A 16,394-nucleotide genomic window follows, 5' to 3' on the forward strand; every position below is an offset into this window, starting at 1 on the left:
CCCCATAAAATAACATGCTAGGTATTTATATGCCAGAACTGAAAAAGGCTTATCACTAACCCACACATTATGTAGCCAAATCCAGTCCCTGATACATAAATAATATTGGGAATGCATAAAAGTGGTGTCAAAGGCATTTTATTATGAAGATTTTTACATAAGTACATGTATTATCATAGGAGTAAGCACTCTGTGGTTTGAATTACAGGTATAAAATATTACTTTGATGTTCTTATTAGTGTAATGGGCCCCCAAAAGTTTCTTACTTACAATATTCAACATCAGGTGTTCAAGCATCAGTACATAAACTTAAAAAATAATCATGTGTTTTCATTTACGTTGCAACACAGAAAAAAGACAATGTAAGGAAAAATGTAAGAAAACCAACTAAAAAGGCAAAAGCACACACATAAAATCCCAGAATCAATGTTCATGACGGCAGTAGTGAATCCAGCAGTGGATCATATGCGAGTCAGGAAAGACATCACATATCACATCAATGTCAGGTTCAGATGCAGCCCTGCATCAGCTTCAGCAGAGTCGCTACTCCAATTAGAGGGTAAGCATCCTAGAAGTGAGGCTGTAGAATTTATAAACTTCACAGATCCATTATTTTGGAAAAGATTTTTGCATGTGGGGTGAGATTTTTTTTCAGGTGATTTCTAAGACTCATTTTCACTTGAGATTCAATTTGTTTTTGGAATTATGATTTTACTGTGGATGCATAAATTATTCAAAAGGATATGCTAGAATATGTGCATATGTATAGACATGTATATGGACTGTATATACACATAGCATATATTACATATACACAAGTAAATATAAATACAAATGTATTTTAGGATCATCTATCACTGGAAAGATTTTCATGACGAATTCAGTTATCAGCATCGATAAATCAGAGAATATCTCACTTGTAATTTCCAATCTTGCTTTATATTCTTAACACAATTTAGGAGATACAGGGCTCTTCTTCTTAAACTGTATTTTCACAATTTCAAAGTAAAACTCAACCAATTCTTTAGAAAAATATACCAGGTTCAGCTTCTCAACATTGAAATAATATCCAGACCAGTAAAACCACTGCAACATATTATATCCTGTATTCCCCTGACTGCTTCATAACAATTATTTCTAGGAATATTTGAATACCTTGTTTAGGGGGCAATTCTCTACAGAATTTCTATACAACTTCTGACAGATTCTGTTCCCCATTATCTTCTCAAACAGGCTTCAAAGTAGAGATGGAACTTCCCTCCAGGGAAAATGAAAGACTTGTTTCCTGGCCAGGATAATTAAGTGAATGTTTCCCTCTAGACAAAGGCTGAAAAGTTTGCTAACACACCTACTAAAATTTTCCTGTTTGCTAAGCTTGAGGTTCATCAGGCATAACACACACTCACTGTGTGTGTGCAGCATCTACCTGGGATGCTATGTACCACCCCCTGTGGGACTTATGGGGGCAAAGCAATTGCTGGAAACATGACGGCCATGCTATATGCTATGGTGTGGCTAGTAGAGTCCTTTGTCTCTGAACCATGAGTCTCATGTCTTCTGGCAGCATCTAGGAAACAGTGACATGCTAACTTGCGATCTTACAAGTGAGGTAAAATCTCAGACCCTTTACAGTTTTGACGCCAACACAAGATAATCTATTTTGTGATAGTGAATACGATACATGGCTTTTCTAAGGATTGTCAGAATCTGTAATGTTTTTAGCAGCAAATGTAATAATGTCAATTGTTCTTGGAAAGAAAAAGTCATTCTCTCAGGCACATCTTACAGTGTTTCACGACAAAACCTTTCCTGGTATCTTTTTAAATATTTCTCCCTCCTTTGATCCTCTATGTTGTTCTTCTTACTGTCTCTACTTAGGATTATATTATGATTTGTGTACTTAACTTCAGCTTTCCTATTAATCTGTAAGTTAGAGAGAGCAAGGCAATGTCTTATTTCTGTATCCCTACCAATGCACAATCCCAACGCGGAGTAACACCTTAGTGTGGTTACTGCTTATTCAGTGTCTATTGATTGACTTGTATCAATCAATACACCTTTACCACATTCTTTGTAAAGTCCATCCACAGTAAAATTTGAGAGATAAGCTTCACTGATGTGAAACTGCTGTAAATAGTGGCAAAGGAACAAGACAAGTAACAATATTCAGTTTAATCAGGGAGAAATTCTGTAGGATGTTAACAAAAATCTAGGCTTTGAAAGACTGGTGGGATTTCTGAAGACAGACAGAAGGTCTCAACCAGATCACTTTGAAAGGATGGGAGAGATGCAAAAGATTAAATTATGAACACTTACTACCCTAAAGTCTTAATACGCAGCAGCTCTCCAAAGAACCATGTCATTATAGATTTACTCAAGTTTTGTTGTTTTCATTTGGTTTTTTAACAACACTTAACAGGCTCAGGATGGCACTCAAATGTTCATTCATGTGAAAAAAAAAGATGAAAGAGCAAGACCTCATGAAAATGGTGTTATTTTAAAGCCATCATGTACAACTATCCTGCCAAGATAGCAAGGGAAATTATTTTCTTCATTTGTTGTGGAAGTCAGGATGTATTCTGGTTCTGCTCCAGAGTTTAGCATCAACAAAAACCCATCAAATTAAGCTATTTGTTCTGTACAAAATATTTTTAAAAGGCAGTTAAACAACAGGGTGTAACGCTATTTCCAAATTTTCTGTTCCAAAAAGATATAAAAAGCAAAAGGTTAAATACACATCATTTCATCATAATACTCCTGTAATACAATTTAATTGTTCCAAAGCACATTTCCAGGCAATTTACTATTCTTGCATACCTCAAAGGAGAAAAATAAAATAAAATAAAAATTAAATTACAAAGCCATTTTTTCTGGACTCCCTAGTGAGTCTCATAATTATGCTATGATTAAGGATTTAACAACTTACTGTTACAAGATGTTATAACACTGAGAGATTTAGGGAAGCGAAAACAAATCCAAGAAGAAATAATTTAACTGTCTAAAAAAAGATTTCCACTTATAAATAAATAAATAATCAATCCAGTAAATCTCTTTTCATGGAATATATTTAACTACCTTAGACACTATTATAATTTCAACTACGATATTCTCTTTCTAACTCTATTATTCTAATAAAAATGTGTATTTATGTTTTAGTTTTACTTTCTACATTTTACATCTACGTACAGTACCAGTGTCCATCAGTCTGTATTTAAACTATTTGTCCTATAAATATCATGAAAAGAAAATATATTTTGAGTATAACACTTTAGGAGAGTCCTAATGGTTTATAAATGGTAGTCTTTAACCTAACATATAATCATTTCGTGTTTATGCTTTTATAGTTAATTATAATGACTGTCATTATTCAAGTAGTTTATATGCTAGAATTGTAATCTTCTGCACTATAAACAAGATTTGTATTTGAAATGTTTATATGCCAAAGCATTTGAACTAGGACAATATTATTACTACAAGAACATTATCGGCCTGATGCATGCCCTTTTTAATGCGTGAAATTTACTCAACTGCTAACATTAATGTGAAATACCATCTGCTATTTATATGCAAATTATATTTTAATGCCTTTTTCCACTCAGTAAAAAAATTAAATTCTAAAATACAAGAATTTCTTTCACTTTTGATGCAATAAAGTTGAATAAATGGGAAAAATATAAATACTTTCAAAAACAGAAATGTCTGAAAGAGCTGTATGTACAGATATCCAAATTAAGTAGTGTAATGTTAGCCTAAAATAATAATGGAGAGAGTAATTTTAGGAAAAAAGCCTGATTTAGAAACTTAGAGAAAAACTATGGATGACTGTTAAATTCAAAGTTTATTACTAATATGGGATAGTCTATGAAGTCCCGTAAAATATGGGACTTACATAAATATACCTACTTTCGATTTCTTTGGGAAATGGAAAAAGAGAGAAGAATATTTTATACTTCAAACTAGCACTGCTATCTATCTTCCAGAGAAAATTTTTGACTGGTTTTTCAGGAAACTGAAGTAACCCTCACATAAGCACAGATGGCAAAGCACTATAAAGACTGACCATGGCCAAGCTAATCTCTTACCATGGTTGAATACTGGAGTCAGTGGGGCTCTCAATCTTTGCCATAAGTAAACAAGTGGGGAACAGCTCCTTCTTATACTATTCAGTAGTTTTCTCCATTCCTGTCATCAACAACTAACTATTCCACTAGTTCTTCACCATTACTAAGGTAAAATGCAGTCATGCTAAGGGAGTAAGAACCAAAAGGAAAGAAATACCACCTAATAAAAGGCAGGGCTAAAGGTAGAGTGAAGCCCGGCTGGGAGACATGAAGTCCACACCAAAGCAGTCATCTGTTTCTCAGTGCGGTGACACAGGGAAAGAGCATAGGATTCTCAGACAGACCGACCTGGTTTTCAATTCTACCTACTACTTACTGGCTTCATGGCTCCATTTTGCTCTTCCTTCCATTTATCCAACATACTACTGCTAAAGTAATCATGCTAACTACAATTCTAGTTATGGTATGCACATATTCTGAATCTCCCACCAGCCCCTGCATTGCCTCGATTAAGTTTCAACAGCACGGCAGTCAATACTCTCCATGATCTGGTCCCAACCACATTTCCATCCTTAACCCTCACTCTGTACCCTGTTCTCACCACTCACATCCCCCCCCCACTTTACCTATCTACTTCGGATATTAGTCATTATTTTAAACTGCTCTAAAATTCCTGTTCTTTACTCATTCTGTTCCCATCACCAATCTGTACAAATTGAAATTCCAAGTATCATTAAAAGTCCAATTCAAATTATATCTCCTCCAGGAACCCCCCACCTACCAGCTTTCAGATTCTTTATTAGCACTGTAGACATTTATCACAGTTTTACTTAAATTGCACTGTATATGGCAAATGGGTATGCATGTATCTTCTCTATTATATTACAGATATTTTAGGGTACAGGCTATTTTGTTCATTTCTTCATTCTTCATATCTCCATGTAGGTTTCTAAAATGTAGTTCAATAGCCCTAAAAATACATAGGACTCTTCCATCTCACTTAGATATGTCAGTACATTACAACTCTGTGCTGATTCCATGTCTAGTTTAGACAGTAATCATGGTAGAAATATGTAGATGGCACATTACATTCTAGGGACCATTCTAGGCACTTAATAACTCAGTGAATCCTCTCATCAAAGCTGTGAGGTAAGTACTATGGTCACCTCTCTCTCACAGACAAGACAACTGAGGAACAGGGATGCGGAGTAAGTTGCCCAAGATCACTCATCTTCTAAGTGGTAGACCAGACATGGGAGCCCATGCAGTCTGGCTATGCATTCTGGGTTCTTTGTTATTACATTCTGCTACTTTTTAAGAAACATTATACTATGTATGAGTTAAGACACTTAAAATGAAGTAAAAAGTAAAATTAACATGTTGGCTCTTTTTATTTAAAAAAAAATTAACTGTGGTCAGCTGAACCTCATTCTAGAAATAAAACACTGATCAGAAAAAATAAGGGCACACTTTCAACCAATAAAGAAACACAAACACATATACCGTACCTAACACTTCCTTAGTGGTAAATTTAAATAAATGTGATAAATGCAAATAAGGAAATAAATTTTTCTCATGGAATATAAAAAATAGTACAAAAATGTTTTCAATAATTCATAGATGCTATATGAAGAAATTTACCTTTTGTAATGTCAAGAGGGATTTTTATTTTTGATTATTACTAGTTTTAGTTTACTAATGAATATTATCATTACTCATCATTTTGAAAGGATATACATTATTAAAATGTTTTAAAGTCACATGAAAAGTTTTTTTTAATCCTGTTTTAAAAGACTGAATTACGAAATAATTGTGTAAATACTGTGTTGGCTTTTAAATGCTAAGAAAATACCAGCATGCCATCAAAAGGAATGAGATCTTGACATTTGCAATGACATGGATGGAAATGGAGGGTATTATGCTGAGTGAAATAAGTCAGTCAGAGAAAGACATGTATCATATGATCTCACTGATATGAGGAATTCTTAATCTCAGGAAACAAACTGAGGGTTGCTGGAGTGGTGGGGGGTGGGAGGGATGGGGTGGCTGGGTGATAGACATTGGGGAGGGTATGTGCTATGGTGAGCGCTGTGAACTGTGTAGGACTGTTGAATCACAGACCTGTACCTCTGAAACAAATAATACATTATACGTTAAAAAAAGAAGAAGAAAGAAGAAGAAGAAAGAAGAAGAAAGAAGAAGAAGAAAGAAGAAGAAGAAGAAGAAGAAGAAGATAGCAGGAAGGGAAGAATGAAGCGGGGGAAATCAGAGGGGGAGATGAACCATGAGAGACTATGGACTCTGAGAAACAAATTGAGGGTTCTAGAGGGGAGGGGGGTGGGGGGATGGGTTAGCCTGGTGATAGGTATTAAAGAGGGCATGTTCTGCATGGAGCACTGGGTGTTATACGCAGACAATGAATCATGGAACACTACATCAAAAACTAATGATGTAATGTATGGTGATTACCATAACAATAAAAAATTATTTAAAAAAAGAAATAAATTACAGTAGTATTAATATCCATGGCTTAATAACCAAGAGAAATACCTGATATTTTATTTTATTCTTTTAAAGATTTATTTATTTTAGAGAGAAAGAGAACTTGCACACATGTAAGGGAGGAGGGGCAGAGACAGAGAATCTCTAGCAGACTCCCCACTGAGCGTGGAGCCCATCACAGGGCTCAGTCTAATGATCCCAAGATCATTACCTGAGCTGAAGCCAAGAGTTGGACGCTTAATCGACTTGAGTTACCCAGGAGCCCCAAGAAATAACAGATGTCTTAATATTACTTTAGAGTTGTTACAGGTCTCAAAATATTATTAACATTCATCATTACTTTGAAATTACAGTACTGAAAAGAGCAGTTGCTAGGTCTTATTATTTAATATACTAATTAAGAAGCTACATGTTTTCATACTATGAATTATTATTCTTGTAGTGTGACAGCTTTATTTCAATATATTTATAATTTGATGAATTTTTTCCATATTTTATTTAGTAATCCTACATAATGATTTAATACATTTAAGCGTCCATAGACTTCACCAGGCTGCCAAATAGAGCCATGATACACAAAAAAGTTTAAGACACCCTATACAAAACTATATTTGTTGCTGATTTTACAGAAAGAGAGGAAATGAATACAGAAAAGATAAAAGATAACCAATCCTTAAGAAAAGTCAACAGGGTAGGATACAAACCATGGGTAGAAAGAATGGCACTTCGTGAAAGGAGAAAGAGCCCCCCCGCCACACACACACACACACACACACACACACACACACACACTATGACAAGGAGGGAGGTAGAAAAGTCACACAGAAGTAGTAGTCTTGGTGATAGGAGAGAGAGGATCCACCTGTTTGATGGTTTCTATTTCCTACTAAAGTTAAAAATTAAGATTAGTCATCTTCCCTGAGGAGATCATCAGGGCTAATCCATTCTGAAACATCCCTACAGAATGACTGTAGGCCCCATGGGAAGCATGGACACTCCCTCACCCCAAGAGATCAGCCATCCGGAGCTGGACTCATATCCTCATAAAGCTCTGTGCAGCTCCCAATATGACTCCACCCTTCCGAACCATTCAAACACTTCCGTTAAATCATCTCAAATGCCGGCTCTGTCCTTAGCAAAATCCACTGTAACTGCCACCTCTTTTTCCAGTGTTCCTTGACCTTCCTGCTTTAATTAAACCCAGCTTGTCCTCTGAAACTTTTGTTTCTCTACCAGCCATCTCTAATGGTGGTGGCTTCTTTATTCTAAACCCACATGTTAAGAAAGATGTTTTAAGTGATCCTTCTTGCCTGTTTCTAATTAATTTTCACTCTAAATTCATCTACCCCATAATTATTTAAAACAAAATAGCAAACGTAAATTCCTTGCTGCTCTGAAGCTCATGTGATCACAACCATACCACCTGCTATCCCTCATAGTCATCCGCCATCATCATTTGTCACGCACTCCTCAGTAATGGAAAGATTTTTTCCACCTAGATTACTGTTTCTCTCTTCATAAGGATGAATTATCAGCTATCACCCTAGCCAACTGGTGCCCTACCCTCTGATCTTTCAATGATCTGCCCTTGAAATCAACCTCAGCCACACACTGTGATGTTGCTTCTCTAGCCCTCCACAGTCCACTATGCAAGCCACTAGCCACAACTGGCTACTGAGCCTTGAAATATGGCTAGTGGGAATTTTGTGTAGGTGGCTTACCAAGTATCACTTCCCCAGAAAATCTTTTCCTGACACCCCATTATCTAATCCCAGCAACCTCTTTATGTTTGCCGCCCTAACCAGCTTTATTTTTCTCCATAACACTTATCACTATCTGCTATTATAGTACAGTATTTTTTTAAGTCAGTATTTTCTAATCTTTTACAATGTATATGTCCTGCTTCTGAAATAAATATTGGGTTATGAAAATTACAATCAAATAAATAAAATTAAAAATAAATAAAAATGTTATTGTAGTTGCCAAGACAGTGAGGTATTGGGTGGGGATAAACAAATGAATCAACGGAAGACTGCTGAAAAATATGTGGATGAAACAGACCAGTGGAAGAAGGTTTGGAGGGTGTGTGGATCACCAGGAACTCAAACACTGCTGGAGGGAATGGACTTTGTGTAACTACTTTCTACTTTGGGGAAGTTTTAAGCATTATCTTGTATAGGTGAACACTGATTAACCTATAACCAGCAATATCCAGAATATATGCCTCGGAGGCATTCCTTCAGGAATGTGTATGAGGAGATAGTTACTATAGTAATCACAGAAACATCAACAAAGCAAAATCCTGGGTGCTATCCAATTGTCCTTTGACAGGTAATGGGTAAACTATGCTATATTCATATGATGGAATGTATTACACACTGGTCAAAGTGACGAATAAGAGCTTATACATAGCTTCTAATATGTGCAAAGCATACTTCTTGGTCCCTTACTTACATTAACTTAGTTCTGTCCTCAGAGAAGACTAACATTTCCCCTTTTACAAGTGAGGAAACAGAAGCATAAAGGGGTAAAGGAATCTGCCAAGTGTTGCAAATGCAAAGCCAGAATTTGAACCTAGGAATCTAATTCGTGGCCCTAATTCACTACTCCATTCTACACCAAAGGGACTATAACAATAAAGAAGATGACTGACTCTAAAAAATAATATTGGATAAAACAAAACAACAACAAAAATAATCCCAGGAGACTGCAATATACTATTTCTTTTAAGATTTTATTTATTTATTTGACAGAGAGAGATACAGCGAGAGAGGGAACACAAGCAGGGGGAGTGGCAGAGGGAGAAGCAGGCTTCCCGCCAAGCAGGGAGCCCGACGCGGGGCTCGATCCCAGGACCCTGGGACCATGACCTGAGCCGAAGGCAGACGCTTAACGACTGAGCCACCCAGGCGCCCCTGCAATATACTATTATACATCATTTTTACAAAGCTCAAAACAAGTAAGTCTAAATAATATACTATATAGCAAAACATTTATTATAATAAGTTTTAAAATAAAAACAAAAAACAGACATAAAATACAGGGCAGTAATCACTTGTCTGTAGCAGGAGGCATGAGGAGGTAAAGACAGCTGCATTTAAAGTGGGATTGCTGATATTCTCATTCTTGAGTTGGGTGGGGGGGTTCACTGGTATTGATTTTATTATTATGCTTTCTAATATGTTTCCATTATTTATATTCTTCTGTGTATCAGCTATTACATTTCAAGAGATACTAAAAGCTAAGATATAAATACAATGTGAGAAAATAGAGAAAATGGGCTTTGGCTACTCTCAAGGTAGCTGATCTTAAGGGAAAAAGGAGGGAGTTGGGATCATATGGATATATACTTAAGGGGAAATCTTTCTATGGTGGGGTCTGGATCTTGCTCATAGAATGATGAGCTAGACTTATTGGTTTGACCCCAGCAATTCTGCCTCCCAAGGGGTATCTGGTAATGTCCAGAGACTTTGAGATTGTCACGACTAGGGGGATGCATTCTGCTGACATCTATTACCGAGAAGCCAGAAGCCAGCTAAGCCAGGGACCCAGTCTACCATGCACAGGACACCTCCCTCCCCAACTTAGACCTATTTATAATGTCAATAGTACTGATGATGAGAAACCCAGAGACAGATAAAGCAAAGCAGGAGAGATTAAAAATATAGTAACAGGCACACACACACACACAAAAATCGAGGGAACGAGGTACAGAAAAGATGGGAGAAAAGCCTGGCCCAGAGGCAAACACACTGCATCTTCAGAGCCTGGAAAGCACTGAGGCACCTTCATTCTCAAGTCCATTCCTTTAAACAGAAGGTGCATGAAGTAAACCTAGCTTTAATTCTGCTGTTACTGAAAACAAACACAAAAGTTCTATTTGAAGTTTCATTGCTAATCACACTTTGTGGAACCAGGAAGGAAAAGTATAAAACAAACACATGCAGGTGAGGAGAAGTTACCTCAGAGCCAGTGAAGCTTAAGCCTCAGGGCTCCTTGCTGGAACTAGGCCCTTCTGTGACCCAGGGAAGGACCTTAGCAATTTTGAAATTTATGTCTGAATAAGTATATTTCCTGAAGAAGTCACTAAACTGTATACACTTCAGGCCCCACAATATGAGGATTTACCCTTGACTGCAGCAAAGTTATTGAATTTATTAATTTGCATAGCTACTTTCCTTGACATCCTTGCGAGATGGCACCCAAAAGCTTCAATGGCCACATACTATTTTATTTAGCTCCCTAAGATACAGTTCATGAAACCCTACCACTCTCCTTGTTCCTTATACAGTCTTCACAGGTCATTTCCCCAGTCTTTCCAGCATTATAGGCCTAGGGATACAATTAGGGCACAACAGTAAAGGAGAATAAGTAGGTGATTCAATTTCCCCTACTCTAAAAGGGGAATCACGTTAATGTGGGAAGCTGATACCTCCTGGTCTTAGTACCATGTCGGAAACAACAGCTGAGGAAAATCATGAGGAGATTTTGTGTACATAAAAATCATCTAGAAAGCCTGCTGTAAATGTGGATTCCAGGGACCAACTCTATAAGAGTGACATCCTGACCCAAGAATAACAATTTAAAAACCACTTCCTTAATGCAAAGATCCTTAATCTTCCGGGTATCCCATCCCTTGAAGGATCTTTCCATAGTCACATATTTAAAATTTTAATATAGGGATTGTATCAGTTTATTAAGGCTGTGGTATAACAAAATACCATGGACTGGGTGGCATAAACAACAGAAATTTGTTTTATCATAGCTCTGGAGGCTGGAAGTCCAAGATCAAGGTGTTGGCAAGATTGGTTCTTTCTGAGGCCTCTCTCCTCAGCTTGTAGATGGCTACCTTCTTGCTGTGACTCACACATCCCTGATGTTTCTTTGTGTTATCGAATTTCCTCTTTTTACAAGGATACCAGTCAGATTGGGTTAGGGCCCACCCTAATGGCCTCATTTTAACTTCATCATCTCTTTAAAGGTCTTATTTCCAAACACAGTCATACTTGAGGTACTGGGGGTTAGGGCTTAAACATATGAATTTTGGGCGACATTCAGTCCATAATAGAGATTGTTCTATGGGCCCAACACTTAGGATCCCTAGCTGAGATATTCCTTCACAGAAAATCGGAGAATGGAGATGATGTAACTGAGAGAAAAAGAAGACAGCCATATGGTGAACATCACAGTTAGTGCGGGAAAGACTATCCGCGCAGAGAGAGAGGAAAAACCACTGAATTTGGAAGGAGGTCATAGATGGTCTTAGAGACTTGTGTATATGTACGTGTGAGTGTGTATATAATATAAATACTATATATCTGTTACATATATAAAGATATATCATGTCTTTTAAGAACTATTGAGAAAATATAATTAAAAAGGATAGTAAAAAGGAAAGACTATGTGCTTCTGCTCCCTCTTACAAGTACTAAAATGATAGTAAAGGACATAATCCAAAAAGGACAAGACAGAACTTGAGTGGAGAAGCCAAAGAAATGTCAGTAACATTTTGGAAGTTCTATGACATATGGAAAAGTGTTGAATGGCTTTGCACACTAGAAAAACTGAAATCTAAATGCTTACAAGGTGAAGGAAGCCAATAAGCAAGCTGATTCATGAAAAAGAACTTTAGAAATTCTCAGGAATTGGAAGTCTACTGTCCTTTGGAGAATAGGAATCGGATAAAGTGTCGGTGAAATCAGGAGAAATGGTCCAAAGTTTGTACAATAAAGAGGACAGAAAGTTGAGGGAAAGAGAATCAAGAAGAAAATGGAAAGAAGAAAAAACATTTAAAAAATATTTTCCAGAGCTGAAGGCCATGAGGTCTCCTGTAGAAGGCCCAATGTGGATGAAAACATATCAACTCTAAGAGAAATCTGAGAGAAAATTTAAAACACAGAGGTACTTGGGGTCAAGATTAGGGGGCTATGGTGGCAGGAAACAGGTTATGTACAAAACTTTGAAATTAGAAAGGCATCAACTTCTCAATAGCTGTACTGAAAATCTCTAAACAATGGAGCAATATCCTCAAAATTCTGAAGCAAATGATTTTCATTCCAGAATTTTATACTCATCTATCAATTATATGTGAAGTCTGAATAATACTATTTTCAAACATAAAAAAACTCAAAATTTTACTTTGGATCCTTCCTCAAGAAGCTACCAGAAGGCACATTCCACTAAAAGGTCATATAAACTCATCAAGAAAACTCTACTAGTGTGAGGTAGAGAGGATGCTCAAGGATAATGGTGAAATTAAACTCTAGGATGATAAGAGAACCAGAAAGGTTATCTTTAATTTAAAACCAAAAATTTGGAACTGATGGAAATTGAGAAGAGGAGAGGAAGTTGGGTAGAGAGTTTGGTGTTTGGTGAAAAATGAGAGCAGGTAATATAAAAAATCTAAGCAAATAGAAAAAAAGAAGGGGATAATATTTAATCCCAGAGGGGGCAAAAAAAAGAAGTGTGACCTATTTTCCTTATTACACTAATGTGAATGGTTGTTACTTAAAAATTGTGCTAGAGCTAAACTGAGAAGATGAAGGGACAGATAAGTGGGGGCTTCTCATGTACTGCAGAGATATTTTAGCTATGGTACTGCAAGAAAAGAACGCTAAAATCCTCATCTTCTTTAATAGAAAGTCAACAGATAATGTCTAACATCAATGGTATCAAGAAAAAACAGTATACAAATGTTATTCAGAAAAATGGAGGTAAGAATCAGAAGAGTAACAAAAGAGTTGAAATAATTTTCTCTAGGGATTAGAAACTGGCAGAGATGAAAGGATGCTGGTTTTCATCATAAATGTTTTTAAGTGACTTTAAAAAAATGGACATTGACCATTCTGACAAACATAAAAATAAATGTGTATCATAAAGAAAATGTATTATGTAATACATACATTTATGCCAAAAAGATACTATCATTTAAGTGTTTCTGCATGTTTTAAGGTTGACTTGGGTCTGAAAAAAATGTCGCTCAACTCAACTCTGCATAAGCAGAGACTCTAAGTTCTATCTTTCTCATCACAGTCAACCTTTGCTTGAAAATGTTGGGCACTTGCCTATTTTAATATACTTTAATCCACCACTATTTAAGGAGCATCCACCTGAATTAATGATATTACCAAGAGAACATAGCAAGGTTACTCATCCATATTGCTTTAGGCTGGGGTTTTTGTAGAAATAATGCCTAGAGGGATTGCTGGTAAAACATGTTCCAAACCCAGGTCTCAGGACAGTGGGTGTGGTGACAAGGGCTACCATGCAAAGAGGAATGTCAAACACACTAATCCAAAGTCTTCTGGAAATACAGAGATCAGTGGTATGCTAGAAAAGTTCATTCTTGAGACTTTATAACCTTTTTATAAGGATTTCATTTTTTCATGAATGTTTTATTTCTTCCAATAAAATAATCACTCCGAAAATTAAAATGGCCAACAATCAAGAACTAATTCAAGTAACACCATGCCAGAAGTTATCTCCCTCACCCCCTTTTCTTTCCCTCCTGACACACAATTTGATGTTTCCATACCTCTCGATAGCCACTGCCGATTTGTTCCAAGCTGAGAGAATACACAAGATCCTTGCCTCCCACAAAGAGTCTCTCCTGATATTCATCCAGCAGCATTGCATGGAGATCAAGAAACCCAAAAGGGCTATGAAAGACTGATGTTCGATTTAGGTCCAAGAGTTCTGAAATGCAAAAGAAAATGTTCGCTAAACAAAAGACAAAATACAAATACCTTTATAACACTTTTTTCATGGCTCAATTAACTACAGGATTCCAATAGGTATGACAACATTCATTTTATCACAAATACAAAGCCTTTAGAATTTATTACTCAAAAGATTAAAAATATGCAGTGCATTAACAATAGTGTATTGCATATTTGAAAGATGCTAAGAGAGTAGATCTTGAAAGTTCTCATCACAAAAACAAAAAGTCTATGTGATAAAATGGATGTTAACTCAATTTACTGTAGTAGTCTATTTCAAGATATGTACGTATATCATGTACATTTTTAAATTTATTCAGTGCTCCATATTGATATGTCTGTTTCTTGGTAAAACTAGAAAAACTAAAAAAATTGTTTAACAAGTAAAAAAGTGTAACTGGGAATAAGTTTTAATGTGTACAAACTAAAATCTTTATAAGTTCGTGAATCTAAAAACTTCAATATGTAAGGTAAATAACCTATTTTTTTTTTAAGATTTTATTTATTTGTCAGAGAGTGAGACAGAGCGAGCGAGCACAAGCAGGGGGAGCGGCAGGCAGAGGAAGAGGCAGGGTTCCCGCTGAGCAAGGAGCCTGATGCGGGACTCCAACCCAGGACCCTGGGATCATGACCTGAGCCAAGAGCAGACACTCAACTGAGCCACCCAGGCATCCCAATATCCTATGTTTTTAAATACAGAAAGAATTAACCTTCATGATCTTTATGTAAAGTGCTATGTGGAAAAGCCATTTTACTGTGAATTTTATATTTACTTCTGTGTGTTCAACAAATACTCCAAATCCAGAAAAAATATTCCAAAAGTGTGTCCATTTAATTCCACATGAACACAAACTCACACACAAAAAAAATGTCTCCACTTAATATTGGTTTTGAAAGTCACATCCAAAATCAAAGCGTCCATGTCTGGAAATTCTCAGGTTGTTAATACAAGGAGGTAAAGCATGATAACATTCAGTTCAGCAGGGACAACTGATAAAGCTGGTGGGGATCTCTAAGAGATCTCAGTTGGTTTTTGGTTCGTGTTTATGTATTCATGCCCACAGCAGAAATCACAAATGATTTGTTTCAACCAACATACATTTAAGCTTAGAAAGTCACAATGTGACACACCTCTCATGTGTGTGTATTTGTTTGTTTGTTTGTTGAAGGTATTGAACTGCATACGGCAGTTCAGGACTTAAGCTTGGTAAGTGATATATGAGAGCCTTCGATGATGGTAATACTGCCCCTAAGACTAGACCCTGCAAGCTGAAAAAGTCCCGAAGAGGCCCCTTTGGGAAATACTGACAAGTTCGAAGAGAGCTTCATCTTCCAAAGGTCAAAGCCCAATGCATCTGACAGAGAACAGGGAACACTGGTGACCAGACACTAAATCCAGAGAGCAGGACGAAATGTGACCAATCTGTAGAGCATCGAGCTCACTCTGCTTCTGAGAACTGAGAGATGAAGGACGTTTTCTGGCTCTGTTAAAAATGTATCTGGGGCGCCTGGGTGGCTCAGTCCGTTAAGCATCTGCCTTCAGCTCAGATCATGATTTCAGGGTCCTGGGATGGAGCCCTGTGTCCATTGAACCCTGTCGTCAGGCTCCCTGCTCGGCGGGGAGTCAGCTTCTCCCTCTGCCCCTCCCCCTGCTCACGGTTGCTCTCTCTCTCAAATAAATGAAATCTTTAAAAAAATGTATTCATGGTCTGTATCTCTACTTTGAAACTGTAGATGTCCAAAATTCTGTGGAGTAGGGCTAAGTTTAAACCTTTAGTTTAATACACCTGAAATTAATGTAACACTGGGTGTCAACTATACTCAAAAAAATTAAAAACCCTTTAGTTTAAAATAAGAAATATTGCCAAAATCAAAGTATCTCTTATAAAGGTAAAACTAACAATACTGAGTCATTAGACTCTTCCCCTAAATAAAGAAGGTGAAAACAAGTTTTGAGGGAGGGATGCAAAGAATATTAACGTGCTTTATCTGGGGAGGAGGAAAGAGGACTGATCAGGGGTTCTGAATCCTGGAAGACAAATTTTTCCCATTTAGCATTTTTGTCAAGGTAAAATCATATCACTTTTCCTTCCTTACTAGGCATCCACAAAAG

At 36.8% G+C, this 16,394-nt stretch overlaps 1 protein-coding gene across 1 annotated transcript in view; it reads right to left on the reverse strand.

Annotated features, from left to right (window-relative positions):
- The window catches only part of SEMA3E (semaphorin 3E), a 237,114-nt gene that overhangs the window by 87,869 nt on the left and 132,851 nt on the right, over positions 1-16,394 (reverse strand). Inside the window, exon 2 of the mRNA XM_028119036.1 lies at positions 14,098-14,258. Coding sequence (XP_027974837.1) covers positions 14,098-14,258 — 161 coding nt within the window. The remainder of the gene's footprint in view (positions 1-14,097; positions 14,259-16,394) is intronic.

This window comes from Eumetopias jubatus, unplaced genomic scaffold (genome assembly GCF_037043125.1).
Source record: "Eumetopias jubatus isolate StellerSeaLion01/CBP00866 unplaced genomic scaffold, mEumJub1_p1.0 scaffold_14, whole genome shotgun sequence".
NCBI classification, from domain to species: Eukaryota; Metazoa; Chordata; class Mammalia; order Carnivora; family Otariidae; genus Eumetopias; species Eumetopias jubatus.